Source organism: Cannabis sativa, chromosome 8, assembly GCF_029168945.1.
Source record: "Cannabis sativa cultivar Pink pepper isolate KNU-18-1 chromosome 8, ASM2916894v1, whole genome shotgun sequence".
Taxonomy (NCBI): Eukaryota; Viridiplantae; Streptophyta; class Magnoliopsida; order Rosales; family Cannabaceae; genus Cannabis; species Cannabis sativa.
Window position 1 is genome coordinate 23,180,272 of NC_083608.1, and position 20,844 is coordinate 23,201,115.

The window sequence follows — 20,844 nt, forward strand, 5'->3', positions numbered from 1 at the left end:
TTATATTTTATTTTTATTCTAATCATATTTATATATTTTAATTTTTTATCTTGATATTAAATTAATAATAACTATTTTTTTTTTTAATTTTATATAGGTAGTTTTTTAGAATCTAATTTTTTTTAACAATAGATGTTAAGATTGGCTAAGTTTTTTTACATTTTTATCAGTTATCATTTTTTTTAAAATATTTTTACAAATCCATTTTTACATTTTTCAATTTTAAAAAGTCTTTAATTACAAAAATACTAACTTGATGATGTCAGCACTCATTTTATTTTTCCCCATTTCTCTCTCTCTCTCTCTCTCTCTCTCTCTCTCTCTCTCTCTCTCTCTCTCTAACTATTTCTCTTGCTTTCTTTTTCTTCCCAGACTTTCTTTCTCTTTCTTCCCACAATTTTTTTTCCTCTAGCTGAAGCTTTCTGAAGCCCTAACCATTACATTTCCCCACTACCCATTCAATCACGATTCCATTTCGTGGTTAACCTCCCTTTCTCTGATGTCTATTTTTTCCTCTACTATTATTTAACTGATTTTCCTTTTTCCATTGTATAAATGGCCACTACAAACTCATGTTCTAATTCCCCATCTCTTGCCAAAAGACTTGCTAAGAAAACTAAAAAAGTTCCTTTGAAGAGCAACAAGGATAAGATGAAAGTTTATCCCGCAATGGGTTTGAAAGGTATTGCAAAAAAGGGATGGTCCAGTGAATCTGATGTGTTAGAGGGTTCTGGTTAGAAAAAGAGGCCTCTGTTGGAAAGCATATATAACCAGGATCTTACTTTTACTAAACAAGTATGTTAATTATTACTAATCTAACATTCTAAACATGGAACCTTAAAACAATTTAAATTAAACACATAAAAGTTTAAGAAAATCTTACAGTGGTTGCAGCGAAATTAAATGTCTCCTTTCGTTCAATTTTCTAACCCTTGTTCCTTACTGTTACAGAGTATGTAATGATCGCTTAGCTTTATTTTGAGAATTAGCAGATAATTAGGGTGGAGATATATTTAAATTCTAGGTGTATTAATTATGATATACATGAATTTTATGTTTTTCATATTCTTATGCCAGGTAACAGTATAATGCGGTGGTTGGCCTATAGAGATTTAGATAAGATTTAGTATCTTGGTTTTGGCAGGACAATATAGTTAGATATTTTAAAATGTCGAGAGTATTCGGAGTTATGAATTTGGACCATAATACCCCTAAGTTTTAAGTTACTTTATGGTGAAGAAAAATGACGAAATAGTAATTTTGCCTTAGTTTAATTTTTAGTGGTGAGTGGATTTTGTAGTAAATCCCATGTTAATTAATTAGTTTTAAGTTGAATTAATCTTATCATTATCTCTTAAGTTATTAATCAAAGGATCAAACCCCATAAACAAATAACTGACCTCCTCGAGCCCAAGTGTCTTGGGCCTATCAGAATCAAGCACAACTGCTAGAAATCATCCACCGCGTAGTAAATCTCTAGCCTTCAGAGCTGTAATTCTTGGGACGCGAGAACCTTAAACTGTCCCGACATAAACAAATGGTTCCTCACCCTCTAGTTGAAAAGTCACCATTTTTCATTTGCAATCAATACTAGCCGAGTATTTAGACAGAAAATCCATTCCGAGTATAATGTCAAACTCGACCAAAGATAACTCCACTAACTTGACACTTAGTTCTCTGTCCTCAATTTTAATTGGCTCGGATCTAACCCATTAAGTAGCAGGGTTCCAAACCCCACCTCAAAGGTGTCACTAGGCCTACTCAACTGACTAAGTACCCTCGATGCTACATAAGAGCGTGTAGCCCCAGAGTCAAACAAAATAGTATAATTAGAGTTGTTGATAAGAAGCTGACTTGTAACTACTGAAGGGCTAGCTGCAGCTTCAGCTTGGGTGATAACAAATACCCGTGTTGGAGTGGGCTTGACTTCTTGCTTAGGTTCTTCTTTCTTCAACAGAGGGCAATCTTTCCTGATATGCCTAAACATCTCGCACTTAAAACAAGTTCTTCGATTACATTCTCTAGGATGATGCTTTTTACAACGCAGGGTAGGAGTAAGTCTATTGTCTCCCTTTGCCCTGGTTCCCACGAAACTTTTCACTCTGACCCGAACTACCAGTAGTCGGAAAAGTTATTTTCTTCTGCTCAATGCTAGAGTCACCACTCTCCTTACCAGGACTAGAAGTAGGAAAGGTAGTGGTTCTACCAACACTAGAAGTCTCTTGGGTCTCTTGCAATAATTTTACTGCACTTCTTACTCGAAGAGCCTTATCAACCATTTTTGCATAGGTCGTGTTATCATTAGTTGTCATCACTAAATCATGCCTGATTTTGGCATTCAACCCAGCCAAATACTTCTCTTTCTTGCTGAAATCTGTAGGTACTATCCCCGAAGCTAGCTTGGCCAATCAATCAAATTTGGTTGTACACTCTGTTACCGACATGTTATCGCCCTGGACCAAATCGATAAACTCTTTCCTCTTGGCACTAAAGAATAGCCTCATTATGATACTTGGCGTTAAACAGATTTTGAAATTCTTCTCAGGTCATTCTAGTGACGTCCTGAGTGAGGGACACCATCTCCCACCACATGAGGGCGTCCTCTTGAAACTGAAATGTGGCACACGTCACCCTATCATTTCCAGTAACTCCCATGAAGTTCAAAATTCTCTCAATTACCGTCAACCACTACTCTGCTTTTAAAACATCAGGACCCCCCAAAAATACTGGAGGTGCCTGCTTCCAGAACCGTTCATACAGAGGCTCCATACGGTTGCCAGCAACAAGTTGTTCTGCTGGCACCGCAGGAACCACAACAGTTGGTGGTTGCGGAGGAGGCCCCACAGGAGCATCTCGTTGTCTGAGCCTTCGAATTTCCTCTTGTAGTTGATTAATTTGGGCTTGCATTTGTGCAAACCTCTACTCCCAATCAAGAGGAGCCTGGGGTGGATTCTCTTGGCCACCCCTCTGAGTTCGACCACGGCCTCTGCCGCATCCACGGGAATTTTAGGGGTTTCTACCTCCCCGACCACCTCTAGTCTCAACCATTTCGCCCTAACCTTTAACGTTTCGCTAGGCGTCCATAATCTAAGACTTAGCCTACGAACCATAGGTTAGACACCGGTCAATATATTTTCAAGACCGCATTTATGGATTTTAGGAGCATACTTCCTACTAAAAATTAAACTAGATACCACTGGGAAAGCTTACGGAACCGTGAGTGAAGCTCACCACTGGCCATAATTATACATATTTTGATGGTCTAGTGAACAATCTGGTGGCTCTGATACTAAAATTGTTACGCCCAAACTTGAAAATCACTTGGATTTAAACTTTACTTACATAAACCAACTATAATTATATGTAAATACACATATAAAGTCTTGCACGTCGGGATCCCACATTAAAAATCGTTTCAAAAAATACAATGCGTACATGTACATATATATTTAATTATTTTTTTTACACACGTCACAAGGTGACACAACAACATCCAAACTCAAAATATACTATGATCGAAACCCTCCAAGTTGTATTGCCGCGATATGTACAATCATTGTTGAGCCTTCAACTCACACTTCCTCCGTCTTAGCTTTTCTTTTACCTACACATGGTAGCAAACTGATGAGTCAACAAACTCAGTAAGATATGCATAAAATATAATAATGTGTAATACCAACTTGTACCTAGGCCCTCCTACGCCTACTTACAAGACCTACTAAATGATTAAGAACGTTCTTAATGGAAGTATGATCTCTGTACCACATGCACTGAAGTACCACCTTCGTACTAGTGTCGGTAGGGCCAAATTGTACTTTCGGGTTCTACTGGGTGTTGTGCCACATGCACCCGTACTCACTCATACTCGTGTTGGTAACACCATAACATTCCCTTAAACATTATAGACTGTACCAACACACTCAGTATTACATTTATCCCAGTGTTAGTAGTGTAAAACAGCATAAAACAGCAGGCATTCACATACATACACATGTACATATACATAATTTATGTTAATCTTACCTCACTTCCAGATTCAAGCGTGCCGGTCGAATTGAATGGAAAATTCACGAGCTGAACGGATGTCCCATGTCACATTTGCATAAACGGGTAAATATTTTGTACGAACTTTCCTAGAAACCTAAACCCATAACCTAGGGTAATCTCAATGATAAAGAACATAGTATTGTCCTAAATATTGGGGAAACACTGAACTAAAACACAAAAACCAGCACAAGTCAACAAATCAAAATTTCTGGGGGTCCTGTAAAACCGATTGACCGGTTTGCACCAGGATTCCCCAAAAGTACCAAAACTCAGGCAAAACTTTTCCAAATGCAATCAAACTTTCCAAAACACCTGTACACACATTCTATAACAATTTTCAAGTGCAAACAGCAAGAAAAATCCACCAAAATTTATTATGCCATAGTTGAGCCAAGTTGAGTTCTAAGAACTCAAACTTGCTCTAACACAAAACCACACAACACAAACAACTCAATCAAACTCAATATCCATTAGAATCAACTGAGAACATCTCCAACCGAAATTTAACCAAATAGAACATAATTCTAGCATGTAACCCTAAACCCAATAAAACTTTAATAATATCAAGAATAGGATTACTAGAGCTTACCTCTACTAACAACACCTCAACCCTAGCTGGAATCTATAGAAAAATTTGATGCTTGACACTGATTTGTCCTTCAATTTAGGCTGGCTCAAAAAGGGAAGAAGAAGAAGAAGATAGAAAGGTCTAAGTTTTTGTCTTCATTAAATTTTTTAACTTTCCTAATTACATAATACTTTTACTCTTATTATTATTATATTTTTATAAAAAAGAACAGTTGTAAACTTAGGAGGAGGACACCTATGCATGGAGTGAAATTACAAAATTACATTTATTTCAAAACCTAATTCAATAAATATCTTAAGGTTAAAATAATTCAATACCACAACCCCAACTAAAATCACCATTTGAACCCACTTACAATAATTCACTAAAATAAAAATCCTCCATTTTTACTCATGTGACTTAAATAACCATCCGTTGCATTTTTCATCGCCACCAACTAGAATGGGTAAATACTATTTTGGACCCTATATTTTGCAAAAGTTATCAATTGGACCTTCTATTTTGTTAAATGATAAAATAGACCCTGCATTTTTGAAAATGGTACAAATAGGACCCTGAATTAATTTTTTGTCAAAAAAATAATTAATTATAATCCGATCTAAAAGTGTTATGACAAAATTATTTACATTTTCTGTATCTGTTCGTATTAAGAATTGTTTTCAAGTTGATTATATTAAAAAAAAAAGTTATCAAAAATTAAGCTCAGATACTATTTTTACAATTGGGAAATTTGATTTTCTATATTTACATATACTTAATATTTTTTCCCTAAACTAATACTTTTCTACATTGAAAATATATGACCACTTTTCCAAAACCCCAAAATACCTCTCTCAAAAACTTAAACTTTCTACATTGATTTTTTTTTTTCAATTTTTCTGGGCTTTTAAGGGGTCGGGTCCGATGGGGCCCGATGCCGTCCGATGCCCGTCCAATGGGGCATTTTTTTGGGGTTTTAAAGTCAGGTCCGATGGGCCCGCTACCATTTTTTTTGGGGTTTTAAGGTCGGGCCCGATGCCCGTCCGATGGGCCCGATGCCCCGTCCGATGGGCCCATCGGACCCGAACTTAAAAACCCAAAAAAAATTGGTTTTTGTGCAGTACCGTGCGGGTCTCGATCGGAGTGGTCCGATAACGGTGCTGGTGGCGGTGGGTGGTCGTCTGTCGTCGTGCGTTGTCGTGCGGTGCTATCGGTGGCAGTGGTTGGTCGTCCGTCGTCGTCGGAGGTGAAGCCGATGGTGGTGGGTGTGGGTGTACTGTGCGAGAGGGAGAGAGAGAACTTTTGAGCCTTTTGATTTTAGTTTTTCAAATGGGAGGGGTATTTGTGGGAAATTAGTAATGTGATCATATATGACCAATTTTAATAATTATGGATTTAGGGAAAAAAAATTTAGGGTATTGTAAGCATAGAATTTCAAATTTCCCTTACTATTTTGAAAAATACATAGTCTATTTTGTCATTTAACAAAACACAGCGTCCAATCGGTAACTTTTACAAAACACAAGGTCCAAAATAGTATTTACCCAACTAGAATCACAAAAATAATACATCTTACATTTAACATAATTGTTAACATATAATTATTAATATGATAAAACTAACATTTTTAGCCCCATTATTCCATATCTAAATATCTAAATCATTCGTCTAATTGTGTAAATTGTAATGGGTGATAATTAAAAACACATAAAAGATATAAATATTATCCACACACCTTATGAAAAAAAATTTGTAAATAAAATGACAATTTGTATTTTCCAATGTAATAATTTCTAAGATAAGAAAAAATTTGTAATATATATATTTTTTTTAAAAAAACTATCAAAATAGAAATCAATTAATAATTAAAAAACACAAACCAAAAAAATATAGTACTGAATAATGACATGTCCACATAAATACTGTATATACACTAAAACATTGCACTCAACACTCGAAAGATTTTAGCCTGTTAACAAACTACTTAGTGATGTCACCTAAATAACTAATTCGTGTCTGTTACATAGTTTGTTAGAGTTAGTTGATTTCTGTTTTCTTGCTTAACTGTATTCTTCTTGAATGTACTTACTGAATACATATAAATAAAGCAATGGCCTACTCTGTTGAGTTAAGGCTTCATTTTCTTTCCTCTGTTTTTCTCTCTTGCTCTTTAGCTTATCAATCTCTACATGGTATCATCGTCAACTGACTTACGTCAATGGAGTCTTCAACCTCCGATCCTCATACAGCTCCTGCTGCTACTCTGAATCACAACTGGAATCCCTTCTCAAATTCACTTACTGCTTCTCTCACTCTGAAACTTGACCGCAACAATTTCCTTTCTTGGAAATCTCAAGTTGTCCCCACGGTCATCGGCCATGACCTCGACCAAATTCTCTTCTCCGATGTGTCTCCTCCAATGAATCTTGTGACTGGTGGCTTGAACCCTGAATATACTCAATGGAAGAAGAAGGACCAGCTTCTCCTCTCATGGCTTCGTGCGTCCATGACAGAACCTGTTCTTGCATCTGTAGCAAATTTCCACACATCCTTCTCCGTCTGGCGTGCGTTGGAACAACGCTTCTCAAGCCAAACAAAGGCCCGTCTGTTACAGCTCAAAGGCCAATTCTCCCATCTCCTTAAGAACAACCTTACGATATCAGAATATGTTGATAAAGCTCAATCTATTGCTGATGCTCTCTTGATTGCAGGTTCACCAGTATCCACTCAAGATTTAATCTTGCAGCTACTTAATGGTCTTGGACCAGAATTTGATCCAGTGGTCTCTGGAATTACTTCAAGAAGCGACTTCCTTTCATTTGAAGAAGTCCAGGCACTTCTCCTCTCACATGAGACACGAATTGAGCATCATCAATCTGTTACAGATCTCTCTGTAAAAATGCAAGCGAATCTTGCAGCAAGAAATGGTCCATACAGGCACCCTAATGCTAATCCACGTGGCCCTGCACACGACAACAATCGAAATAGATACACTGGCAGACCTCCTGGTGCTAGACTTCTCTGTCAAGTGTGTCTTCGAACTGGTCACACCGCAGCCGTGTGTCACTATCGCTTTGACAAGAATTGGGTCACTCCCAAATATGGTAATCCTCCAACTCAAGCTTTTTTGGTTGAAACTGATTTTCCATATGATCCACAGGCTGCTACAACCACTATGTTCCCTGAAATTGGAGATGATGACTGCTGGTATATCGACACGGGTGCTACTAACCATGTCTCTGTCGACACCTCCAACTTGGATATGGCAACCACTTACAATGGACCAGAAACCATTGCAGTAGGAAATGGTAAGCAATTACTAATAACTCACATTGGTCATACTTCATTTCCCTCTGCATTACCATCTAAACCAGTTCAATTGAATTATGTTCTCAATGTTCCTCACATGACTAAGAACCTTGTAAGTGTTTCTCAATTAACTACGGATAATGATGTGTTTCTTGAGTTTCACAAATCATGTTGTTTTGTTAAGGACAAACAAACAGGGACAGTGCTTCTCAAAGGGAGAACTAAGGATGGCTTATATCAACTTGGTGAAGTTCCCAACACCACACTTGAATGCAATCTTACTACTCTGGACACAAATTCTGATGTAAACAATGTTTGTACTTGTAATTGTCACACCAGTACCCGTGTACCCTCTTGTAATGTCACTGATATAAATAAAAATCCCTGTGATTCTTTTACCAAGTATTCGAATCAAGTGTTTCATACTACCAAGATCAATGACATTAACAATTGGCATTGTAAACTAGGCCATCCTGCATTAAATACCCTTACCAAAATTCTCCCACTCATATCATATACTGGTTCTTTAAAAAATTTGCACTTCTGTAATGCCTGTCACCAAGGGAAGAGCCACAAACTCCCTTTTACACAATCCACTAGTCGAGCCAATCAACCTCTGGCTCTCATTCATACCGATTTGTGGGGTCCTTCCCACATTGAATCTAAGGAAGGATTCAAATATTATGTGCATTTTTTAGACGATTACAGTAGATACTGCTGGATATTCCCACTAACCACACGAAATCAAGCTTTTGATGTGTTTATAAAGTTCAAGAGCCTTGTGGAGAAGCAATTTCAAGTTCCAATCAAAAGTATTCAGGCTGATTGGGGAGGAGAATATAGACCATTTGCTCGATTTCTAATTGATCAAGGAATCCATTTCCAACACCCCTGTCCAAGAACTAGTGAACAAAATGGCCGTGCTGAGAGAAAGCACAGACACATCACTGAAACCGGCCTCACCCTATTGGCTCAAGCTGGCTTATCTATGGAATATTGGTGGCATGCAATGTCGTCTGCAGTTTTCACTATCAACAGACTACCTACCCCTGTGATAGGAAATATTAGTCCTTATGAATGTCTCTTCAAGAAAAAACCTGACTATAATATCTTGAAACCGTTTGGCTGCTGTTGCTTCCCACACATGAGGCCATATAATCATCATAAACTGGAACTGAGATCTCAACCTTGCTTGTTTTTGGGTTATTCAACTCATCACAAAGGGTACTTGTGTGAACACCCTGATGGGAGAATCATCATTTCTCGACATGTTTCCTTCAATGAAACAAATTACCCAGCCCAACTTGAGTCTCCAGTAGCTGACAACCAGCAGGTACATGATTCTCACTCATCTCCTTCATTTACTTTTCACACTTCCCATGGCTCTCAATCTAATCCTAATATTTCCTCTAATGTGCATGCTCCCACTGCTCCATCAACCCGAGTTCTCCACAATCCAACAACTGTCCTACACACGGTTGACAGCCTCCCACAAACCAGAAACACCAACATCAGTTCCACCACTATCCCACCACATATATCAACTCCACCAACCATTCAACCAATAGAAACCACAAATGACTCTCCCCAGCCACCTATACCAATCACAAATAACCAAACCTTGCCACCTGATATATCCACTCAACCTTCTACACAGGTGTTGCAACCATGCACTGCCACCAATGTCTCTCCCTCACCATCTACCATAAATATTAGGACTCATCCTATGAAAACCAGAAGCCAAAATGGGATAACTAAACCAAAATCATACCTAGCCACGAAATTTCCTCTTCCTGAAGCTCTCATTCCCTCTGAGCCAAAGAATACTGCTGCTGCAATCAAAAGCCCCCAATGGCTCAAAACAATGCAAGATGAATATGCTGCATTAAAAAGAGCAGGTACCTGGTCTCTTGTTCCTTACCAACCAGGCATGCCGATTATCAGCAATAAATGGCTGCACAAAGTTAAACTCAATGCTGATGGCAGCCTAGATCGACTCAAATCTAGACTTGTAGCAAGAGGTTTTTTACAAACACCCGACATTGATTATGAAGAGACATTTTCACCAGTTGTAAAACCGGCTACTGTCAGAATAATACTCACACTTGCTGTCTCTCTCAACTGGTCTGTCAAGCAATTGGACATTAGCAATGCATTCCTTAATGGGACACTACAGGAAACTGTTTTTATGACACAGCCAGAAGGTTTTGTTGACCCCAACAAACCGAATCATGTATGCCTTTTGCATAAGGCTCTCTACGGTCTAAAACAGGCTCCTCGAGCATGGAACCAAACTCTCAAAGACACTCTTACAAAGTGGGGTTTTCAAGTCTCAAAATCTGACAACTCACTCTTCACATATGGCTCGGGTACTCAACTGATTATTTTGCTAGTATATGTTGATGACTTCCTTGTTACAGGACCAAATGACAGTCATATTACCAAATTCATCAGCCAACTACATCAGTCATTCAAGCTCAAAGATCTTGGAAATGTTCACTATTTTTTGGGTGTTGAGATTTTCAGAGACACAACTGGGATGTATCTTTCTCAAACGAAATATATAACTGATCTTCTTGTAAAGCTAAAGATGGAAGGAGCAAAGCCATGTTTGAATCCCACAAGTGCCAGTACCAAGTTGTCCTTAACTGAAGGAGAACCATTTGCTGACACAACTTTATATAGAAGTACACTTGGTGCCCTTCAATATCTTACTCTTACAAGACCTGATGTTGCATACATTATCAACAAGCTAAGTCAATTCATTCATGCTCCCACTACAATTCATTGGGAAGCATGTAAACGACTTATGCGATATCTCAAGGGCACCATTACTCACGGCTTACACTTCTCACCAGCCTCTTCTTTAACAATTCAGGGGTACTCTGATGCGTATTGGGCATCATGCATTGATGATAGGAAAAGCACTGGTGGTTATGTAATGTTCTTTGGAGGAAATCTAGTGTCATGGTCTGCTAAAAAGCAAAATGTGGTGGCCCGTTCAAGCTCTGAAAGTGAGTTTAGAGCTCTAGCAAATGCAGCAGCAGAGATTAAGTGGCTGGTTTCCCTACTATCTGAACTTCATGTTTCACAAACTCACTGCCCAATATTATGGGTAGACAATCAAAGTGCTGCTGCTATTGCAGCAAATCCAGTATTTCATGCTAGGTCCAAGCACATAGAGATCGACCTACACTTTGTTCGTGATCTCATTCTTGCCAAAGAACTATCTGTTCGATACGTGCCTGCAGTGGACCAAATCGCTGATGCCTTGACTAAGTCTCTTTCAACAGACAGATTCAACTACCTGGTTGCCAAACTCAAGATGTCTCCTACAACTTTTCGTTTGAGGGGGGATGTTAACAAACTACTTAGTGATGTCACCTAAATAACTAATTCGTGTCTGTTACATAGTTTGTTAGAGTTAGTTGATTTCTGTTTTCTTGCTTAACTGTATTCTTCTTGAATGTACTTACTGAATACATATAAATAAAGCAATGGCCTACTCTGTTGAGTTAAGGCTTCATTTTCTTTCCTCTGTTTTTCTCTCTTGCTCTTTAGCTTATCAATCTCTACACAGCCAAATCACATGTGACTTTAATTAAGAAGAGCCACAATTTTAAATAATATTATAATATTTTGGTGCATATTTTGTGTGAACACTCTAAGAAAGTTACTTTTCCTTTTTCTTTTTTCTTTTTATTCAAAAAAAAAAAAACAATATGGCACAAAATATCATCATCATCATCCAACAAAAGACCAAATTTGTTGTGGATACAAATAACTAACACGCCACAATTATCAAATACAGCAGGTAGTATAAAGTCTATGTAGTCCATTGTTACAAAAACCTTTGGAAAAGCCTTGTCCTTTGTTCTCCATCTCCATAGAACCATTCTAATGTCAATTCTCATCACTACGTCAACAACCATTACCTTCAAAATAGTTTAATGCTTAGACATCCAAACTCCATAATGTGTTTATGTACACCCACCCAATTTCCACTGTCAAATTAGAGCTGAAGAAACAAAACCACCAGCCGAGGCCGAGTTAGTAAAACCTCAAGTCATTTTTTTGGCAAACACTTCAAAGGTGAATCATTTACTTTCATCTGCTTCTTGTCCAATTTCTCAAGTGTGTACACATTCACAATCCTAGCTACATGTTTATATCCCATCCATTACCATCTAATACTAATGCTAACAACTTAAGTTCTAAAGAAGAAAAGGATAATTTTCCTAGAACATGACACGTAACTTACTCTGTAACTTTATTAACTAGTCACTCCCAAAATCGTCATAACTTAGTCCTTCTGATATGGTGTCCAACCTTTTATTGTCTCCTGTAAGGGTAAGAAATGGTATGAGATATTAGATAAGGAATTGGGATTGTCCAATCTTTTATTGTCTCCTGTAAGGGTAAGAAATGAAGCAGGAGATATATTAGACATGGAATTGTATGATTATTTAGTAACAAGATTTACTCTACTCGGGAAAGATGTGACCTTGATTATCTCTTTCACGAGAATCCAGGAAGTCCTCAGCATCTGGTACCAGGTAAGGTGACCTAGAATAACTCTCCAGTATATCTGAAAAATTAAGAATCATGGATTCAGTTTCGTGAACAGTTAAAATAGTTATGCACACATCTTCTACCAAATTGTTACACTCTCTGCCTAATCATACAATATTTGAAAGCCAGAAAACTCTATGTACACCCACCCTCTATCAAATTGCTACTCTGAGCCTAATCCTACAATATTTGAGAGAGTAAACCCTACCCAAGAGGGGTCCAACATCAAACTTCATGAGAGGGAAAAAAAAACTTGATGCCTGACCATTTGAGCTACCACCTGGTGGAAATTATAGTATGGGAAAAACCAATAGAATGATGACGTGTCAAGTGCAGTCTGAACCTAAGATATCTATTATAGTTACTAGCTAAAAAAGACAAAACAATCTTACACATGACGAAAAAGCTCATGCACATACTCATCCTGCTCGAACAAAGTAGAATAACTAATAATAACCCAGAGACACAGACAAAAGATGTACATACCTGAACTTTGAGAAAAATGAGTCGTCAGATCTGATAAACTGAAACTTCTAGGAATTTGACTTAAAAATCCATACGAAGAAGTGTCTACATCAAGAAGTGAATCATTCAGGGCTTGCGGGTTAGGATCTACAGTGCTGAAAGGAGCAACAGATGCATCTCCAATATTTGGCCGTGATTCCATGACATTGTTATCAGCACCGAACATATATGGGGAAGTGCTTGGGTATCCCATTTCTGACTTAATGACACCACCACCTTCTGATTTGATCATCCTGCCAACTTCAGATTTGATCATTCCACCATTTATTCCTTGCAACAGTCCCATGTTAGAGTTCTGTGTTGAGATCATGTTTTGTGGAGCATCAATCCTACCAGCATGAGCAGACATATCCACAGCATTGTGCATACCCTGGTGCACTGAAGACCCACCATTGGTAAATGCATTGGACAAACAAGAACCAACTGCATGGTGCATGTTTTCTGGCTTCAGAGCTGGTCCTATATGCTCTTGGGGATAGCATGCTGAGTTCTGGTGCACTGTCAGATAATAAGATTTAGAAAAGCTAAATCAGGATTTGAGGCAATTTCCTCGATCAAATCAAAACGTATGTTTTGAATTGGACTGAGGTGTAAGTCTCAAATAACATCAAAATCATAAAATTAATAATCATAGATTCATATGCATTAAAAAATAACATTAGTTCATAGAAAGTAATAAGAAAGCATACAAAGTTCACAAAATTAAGAAAATACTAAAATTCCGAAACCTAGAATTGAATTAGAACAGAATAGAAGAATAGTAATTATGTTTCCATTTCTATGTTTTGTCTTTATTGATATTTTGTTGATTCGAATATGCCCAGTGGCCCCACAAGAATCTGATAAAAACACAACCACTACTTTTTAAGAAAGCCCAAGACAAATGTTAGAACAGCCAAAGACAAACAAGTTTCCTGATTTAAAACTCATGCCAAGTAGGTTTCAGATGCCTCGATTAATTGACGTGTAGGTTTGGAACAATTCAGAAAAAAATGTAGGTTTTGATACTTTTTTCTACACCTCAGAACCTAATGGGTTTCAAAACGTAGATTTCAATAGTTTTCAAACCATGACACGTCGGAAAGTAATAACTAGTAACATTAATGCTAAGATAATAAAGCTCAACATGCCATTAAAATGTTGAGATAATTAATTTGGACAAACTAACTAAAATACCAGACAATAAGTTAAGTTAGTTGGCTTTGAGTGATAATGAAAGTAGAGATAATCTCGTTGGTAAATAAATGTACAACTGACAATTGTCATATCTAAAAGGTGTGATGCTACTTAAGAAACTAACAACCTACAAGATCGAATTTCGGAATCCATATTTTTATCATTTTTTCCTTAAACTGTGACTGAACAGTGATCAACATACTAAATTAATACGCATAAAATACTTGTTAATCATGAAATATTGGACCCTAAGTGAACTAAGATAATGTTTTGTTCAATGGAATTGAATTAACATAGTAATGGAAATAATGATTAATGCAATTGTAAGAGTAATGCAAATAGTGATTGGATGAATTTATAATACTAAAGCAGAAGAGATTAATCATTTCATTATATAATTAAATAATTTTACTACCTTAGTTAATTCAATATTACACTAAATTTCAGAAACTAATAATTTAATTACATAATACAATTTATTTTAATTAAGGGTGTTAATGAACTGCTAATATAGACTATAACAAGTGATTTTATCTATTAATTGGTCGACTTGGTCAATTGTTATTTTTTTGGGTTAAAAATTACAATCAATTAGTTAGCAGTTTGTGTTTGAGTGAACAAAGACCGCAAACAGACCTTATCGTATATATTTACATATATATGTATGTATATACACATAAAAATCACATATTAACATTTTTTAACTTTGGTAACATTTGCTTGAGTAGAAATTATTATGAAATTGATAATAAATGATAACTATATACTTTATGATAATTATATTCAAGTATGATATTAAAGTTTATTGATGCTCAAAATATACAGGTTCAATTATCATTTCGTTTGGTTCGGTTTACATAAAAAATATGCCCCACTAAATAAAGTTTGACTTATTCAATTTGGTAACTGGTTTGGAATTTCAAAACCAACCAAAGTGACCATGAGCACCCCTAGGTGAAACATAAATTTTCTTATGTAGTTTAGAATGGAAAATGCTTTCCACTAGAAGAAGGATTGAGACAACAATTCCTTTGACCAATGGAATTGTGAGTCCATAAATGACCCTTCCAACCAACCAAACACGCCATAAGCGATTAGATCAAAACCAGTTGTAGGTAAGAAAGTTAAAAACCAATCCTTAAAATTTCCATACCAAAACAGGAAAACTTGCAATTGAAGATTATTCAAGAGTTAAACCAACTGAACATTTTCTCTTAACATTACCCTTCAATAATAAATTTCCCCAAACATTGATACACTAAACAAAATAAAAAAAAAAGTTAATCATTCTTCCACGGAAAAAATGTTTGAGAGAACAATAATACAAAATTATCCTTGAACTCTGATTGATGCAAAGGGAGCTGAAGTTATGTTGAGCCTATAAAGTGTCCAACTTAATAAAGTATACTTACATGAAATGTGGGCACCATTAGATGTAGGTAGCGGAGCAACACCACTTGGGTGCATTTGATGCATCAATTGGGCCTGTTGCTGAAGCAACCTGTTAAATTCCAATATTTGGTGCTTCAGCATCAATCTCAAGTAGTAAGCCTTGAAAAAATCCTGATTCTCTTCTTCAAGCTTCTGCCAAACTGAAATGCAAACAAGACTTTTATTCGATGAAGAGAATACAAATACCAAATTCATGGACGCAAGATGACTAAACTCCAATTCACGTTTGTATGTCCTCAAAAACAAAAATAACCTATTCCTTTCAGAGAGGGGAAAAAAACTATTCCAAATGTACATGCATTATAAAGTCCCTTCCCTTAAGTCTTATTTCACTTCAGCTGTGAAAATATATATAAATATTTTTATATTATAACATATCAACTACTGCAGGATGTATGAGGGTCTTCTGAGAGAAGTTAATGAGTAAAAGGCTAGCATAATGTTGTTAGATTATAAGCAGTAAGATTGAGGGAAGAGGTGAAAGCAATTAAGTGCCTAGTGAATATGAATAATTGGTAGGCAATGAATATAACTGTGAAAGTATGAATGATTAATCTGGTACACATTAACTGTTACACGCAGACAAGTTTTAATTATAAAAAAAAACACAAATGCTAGAAAAATAAATAAACTGAAAGTACATTAACATGAGAAGAACCAGATTAGGTACTCACATATGGATACAGGGAATGAACAAATATTGAAGAGGAGGAAAAGATTAAAAAATAATTAATGCCAATGATTTTATTTTATCTTTTTTGGCTAATAGCTTGCAATGAGTTATTATTATTATTATTAGTATTATTTTTTTCTTTTCAGAGATTCAAATTTAGGACCTAAGAGGATTCGGGAGATTTGAATTTGGAACCTAAGAGGCTATGTCTATGAACACTCAATCAATTAGAGTTAAACGGGACAAGATAGTTACCTAGTGATGTAAAATCAGGTTCTATTTTTGCCTGATCCAATAGAGTATCTACAACTTCCTTTTGGTTCATATACAGCTGCAGACATCGTTCAATAAGATTCTGTACCTGGAACTTAGTTAAGAACCATAAGATACGAAAACATGATAGCATATACACCAAATAGATATTTACGATTTAAGAAAAGGAAAGATTAAGTTCAATAAGAAATCGAACAAATGTAGAGACTCGAATTATTAACATACCAATTGTATATCTTGACGTGAAACTCGTCTCACAGGACCACTCGTCATACTCAGAAGTTCCAAGCTACACAGATACGTTCATACGAAACTAAGAGGATCTTTCAGTACTTTGGCTAATCCTGAAAACTTTATGATTTGCACTCTAAAATCCCAGTTCCCACTTCAGCTCATGAACCTATCAATTACAATCTCAATGGTATTATGACAAAAAAGAGCTCTTTCGAATAGTACAGACATATATATATATATTTACATATATATATATATAGGAATTTGGGTGGGAAATTCAAGAATATATAAAAACAAGCCATACAATTCAATAAGCTAACTCGTAAAAATGGGGTATTCCACAATATCACAAAATTAAACTTATCTCATCCGAAACCATTAAATTTTCTATCCAAACCGAAAACCTAATTTCTTGCATGCCAAACAAACAACCAAAGATAATTGAGAACTAATTAACATAGCTAATTCTATTCACTTATCTGAAATACAACTAAGAATTGAGAATTAGGGTTTGATTAAAAAAAAATCCATAAGCAACCAAAACGAAACCCTAGAATTGATCCCAATTTGCCAAAACACATAAAAAAAATCAAATACAGATAAAGCCACCGAAATCAAGCTGTAAATATAAAAATCACAAAAATTAAAAAAAAAAATGAAAATCCAATTAAGAGGGCGATCTCACCTGAATTCGATAAGATTCTGAGAAAGTGTACGAACTTTCAGAGAGAGAAAGTGAGATAGCTTTGAAAGAGGGGAGAGAAAGAACCTTACTTTCTTCTCTCCCTTTTGAGTTTTGTGTGTGTGTTTTCAATGGTGGAAATGGAACTCTGATTATGATGATCAAACTTTAGTCACAGTGAACATCCTTTTTCGCATTTGAGAATAATATAATATAATATATATTTTAAATTTAATTTTAATTAAAGTTGACAGCTGAGTAGTGGAAGAGTATAAGGGCGACACGTGTTAAAACCGGGAAGAGTGGGCCCCGCCCCGTGTGGGTTTAGAGAGGAAAATCAGGTGAATGGGACTAATTTTGTTTGGGAAGGGAGATGGGTGTGGTGTGTGTTGTACTTCTTGGCAAGCTGGAACACCTGCGCCGCCGCTCGTCAATTCGGGTCACACTCTTTGGTTTGACCCTTCATTTCAAATTTTCATCCAAACAAAGTTTTTAAGTTAATAAAATTAAGGGTGATTCTACAATGCACTCTTTTAAAAGAGATGTTGACTTGTTTCGGCATTTAGAAGAATTTTTTAGTCTAATTTTTTTTTTCATATTCATGTACGTTATAGCTATTTAAGATAACTTTTAAAATTTTGAGGAATTCTGAATAATTTACAATATAGAAAACAAAGTTCAAACAGTCTATTTTACACGCGTATAAAATAAAATAATCACGCGTGCAACACACTGTTTGAACGTAGTTTTTGGCATGTTAAACTTTTCCAAAATTTTTAAAATTTTGCAGGATGTCTTAAATAACTATAACATACATAACCATGAGAAAAAATTTGACAAAAAAATTATTTCGGGTGCTAAAACAGACAAGGGTACATCAATGTATCCATTTTAAGGGGGTGCATTGTAGAATTTCCCTAAAATTAATAAAAGAACTATAAACTTTTAGTGAATTATGGAGTTCTTAAATTATATGGAAATTAGATAACTTAACCGCCCTTAGTGCGGTAGATATAAATAAAAAAAAAAAAACTTTAATATAATAAGAGCATTTTTTTAAAAAATAAAATAAAATTTATTAAGAAAAATTCGTTGTTATGAAAGAATTCAAAATTGTGGCAGAGTCTCCAGCGGGTTATGGGTATAAAACTGAAGTTTAGTACAATATTCCATCCTCAGACTAATAGGCAGTCCAAAAGGATAATCCAGATACTAAAAGACATGTTACGTATGTGTGTGTTAGATTTTTAAGGCTCTTGGAGCAAATATCTACCACTGATAGAGTTCTCATATAACAACCGTTATCAGGGTACTATAGAGATGACTCCTAATGAAATGTTGTATGGCATGAAGTATAGATCTCTAATTCTCTGGGATGAAACTGGAGAAAGGAAATACTGTTGGATTTTGTACCCTAAATAAAACTTATTTCAATATAATCAGATTTACTAATTAATAAAATATCAAAAATCGCTTTTATATTACATGGTTCACATGATTTATTTCATGATTATACTTAATGTATAAATTCTATTAAGTCTAGAACATATGTAAATATATGTATAGATATATTTGTTCATGTTATAGTGTCGTCAACACAATGGAATATAATCATGATTATATGTTCAAAAGTTTAATTCCTATGATTTGTCAGTTCACTGAATTTAGACTGCATGATAATCAACGATAAGGTATACTTACACATTGGATAAGTGTTATGTCCTTTCCAGAGCATTGGCAAAGTTTATCAGTATCGGATATATGGAGTATACATTGGAAGGCACCGATATTAATCTTAGATAAGATATCATAAACTTACCGTTATATCTTTCTAAGTCAATATCAATGGTTGATCTTAGGTCTATGGATCTTAATCATGATATGGTTAGGTTCAACTTAGTTGTATTATTTATGTTCTTCAATTTGTTCGTAAAGTCGACCAATTGGATCTTCTCATGACATACAGATTAAGGACATGGTAGTTCAATTGAGTGGGAGCGCTGATCATAGATATGGAATCTATAGGTTCTATAAGTATTTTAGAAGTGAAACGATGATTTCCTTCGAGCTTGGCTGAATAGAGATAAATGATTGGGGCCTCATTTTAGTAATTATATTAGTTTACTGAAGTATCATTTATATGTGGCTAAGTGTTTTAAGGATAAAATACATTAAAGGGTGAACGGTAAATTTGTCCCTATTCAATGTAGATCATCTATAGAGGATCCTTGACTATTAGGATTGTAATAATGGATAATCATAACGAATCTATATCGTGATACATATCGAGCGTTCTATATAATTGAGAGTGCTATTCAATTCCAAATCTATAATGGCGCAAGGCGGAATTAATAAGTTAGGGAATTTACTTGGTGAATTCTAGATCTACTTATTGAAAGCTCGGTTATATAGGCCCATGGTCCCCTCACTAGTTGAGATAATACTGCTTGCAGACTCAGTTAATTGATTTTAATTAATCAATTATAATTCTAAAATTAGACTATGTCTTATTTAAGAATTTTCACTAAGCAAGGGCTTAATTATGAAGAAAAAAGATTTTAAGGTCAATTTGTCAATTAAGAGACTTTGTATGGTCTAATTAATAAATTACATAAATGACAATTTTATTTAGTAATTAATTATAATTATTAAATAAATAGTTTTGGCCTCTATATGATTGAATTGGAAAATATGGTATTATTGAAAGAAGGATAAGTGGTTAAAATAAAGTGGCAAAATTGTAACTAGAAAGTGATCCCATTATTGTGTACGACACTTAAGTTTATTTTGCTCAATTTTTTATCCTTTTTTAATCCATATAATTTAGCCCTAAGCCCTAGTTGAAACACTATAAAAGGAACATGATACTCTCACTCATCCAACTAATGTCAATTTAACTATTGTTGTAATATCTCGATAAGCCTAATGGTAAATAATTAGGGTTTATAATTATATTATGGGTTAATTAGGTAATAAGTGGGATTATGATCCTACTAATCTAGCTCAACATAAATTTTAAATTTGTTATAAGTGGATAAATAAACATAATTTATAAATTGCAGAGATTTATATGGTATATGTGAATGTAATATGAGTTATCAGTGTAATATAAATATTTTCAGGTTTGGCGACCTTGGAGACTTGATTGGGAGCCAGAAATGTCATAACGGATTTAATTGATAGAATTTATGGGAATATTATGATAAGTTGATAATATGGGTATTGAAGTAATTAGGAGTATGTGGGATTTAACTTAGCGCCCTAGAAGTATAAATTTCTTAGTGGCTAAAAAATAATAAGATAATTATTAATAATAAAATTTTTATTATTATA

General features: G+C 35.3%; 1 protein-coding gene across 8 annotated transcripts; it reads right to left on the reverse strand.

The window, feature by feature from the left end:
- Positions 1-11,573: 11,573 nt before the first annotated feature.
- LOC115700591 (uncharacterized) lies at positions 11,574-17,724 on the reverse strand. 8 transcript variants are annotated; one of them, XM_030628187.2, is made up of 8 exons: positions 17,515-17,724; positions 16,821-16,995; positions 16,578-16,683; positions 15,610-15,789; positions 12,983-13,519; positions 12,429-12,512; positions 12,186-12,266; positions 11,574-11,942 (listed from the first exon to the last, which is right to left on the reverse strand). In XM_030628187.2, the coding sequence occupies exons 2-7, from the start codon at positions 16,866-16,868 to the stop codon at positions 12,202-12,204; spliced, it is 1,020 nt and encodes a 339-aa protein (XP_030484047.1). In that variant the 5' UTR covers positions 16,869-16,995; positions 17,515-17,724; the 3' UTR covers positions 11,574-11,942; positions 12,186-12,201. The 8 variants fall into 8 exon arrangements, with proteins under 8 accessions (XP_030484047.1, XP_030484046.1, XP_030484043.1 ...); XM_030628186.2 differs by having other exon boundaries at positions 16,578-16,689; positions 17,515-17,721; XM_030628183.2 differs by having other exon boundaries at positions 12,186-12,334; positions 16,578-16,689; positions 17,515-17,721.
- Between the last annotated feature and the right edge of the window lie 3,120 nt (positions 17,725-20,844).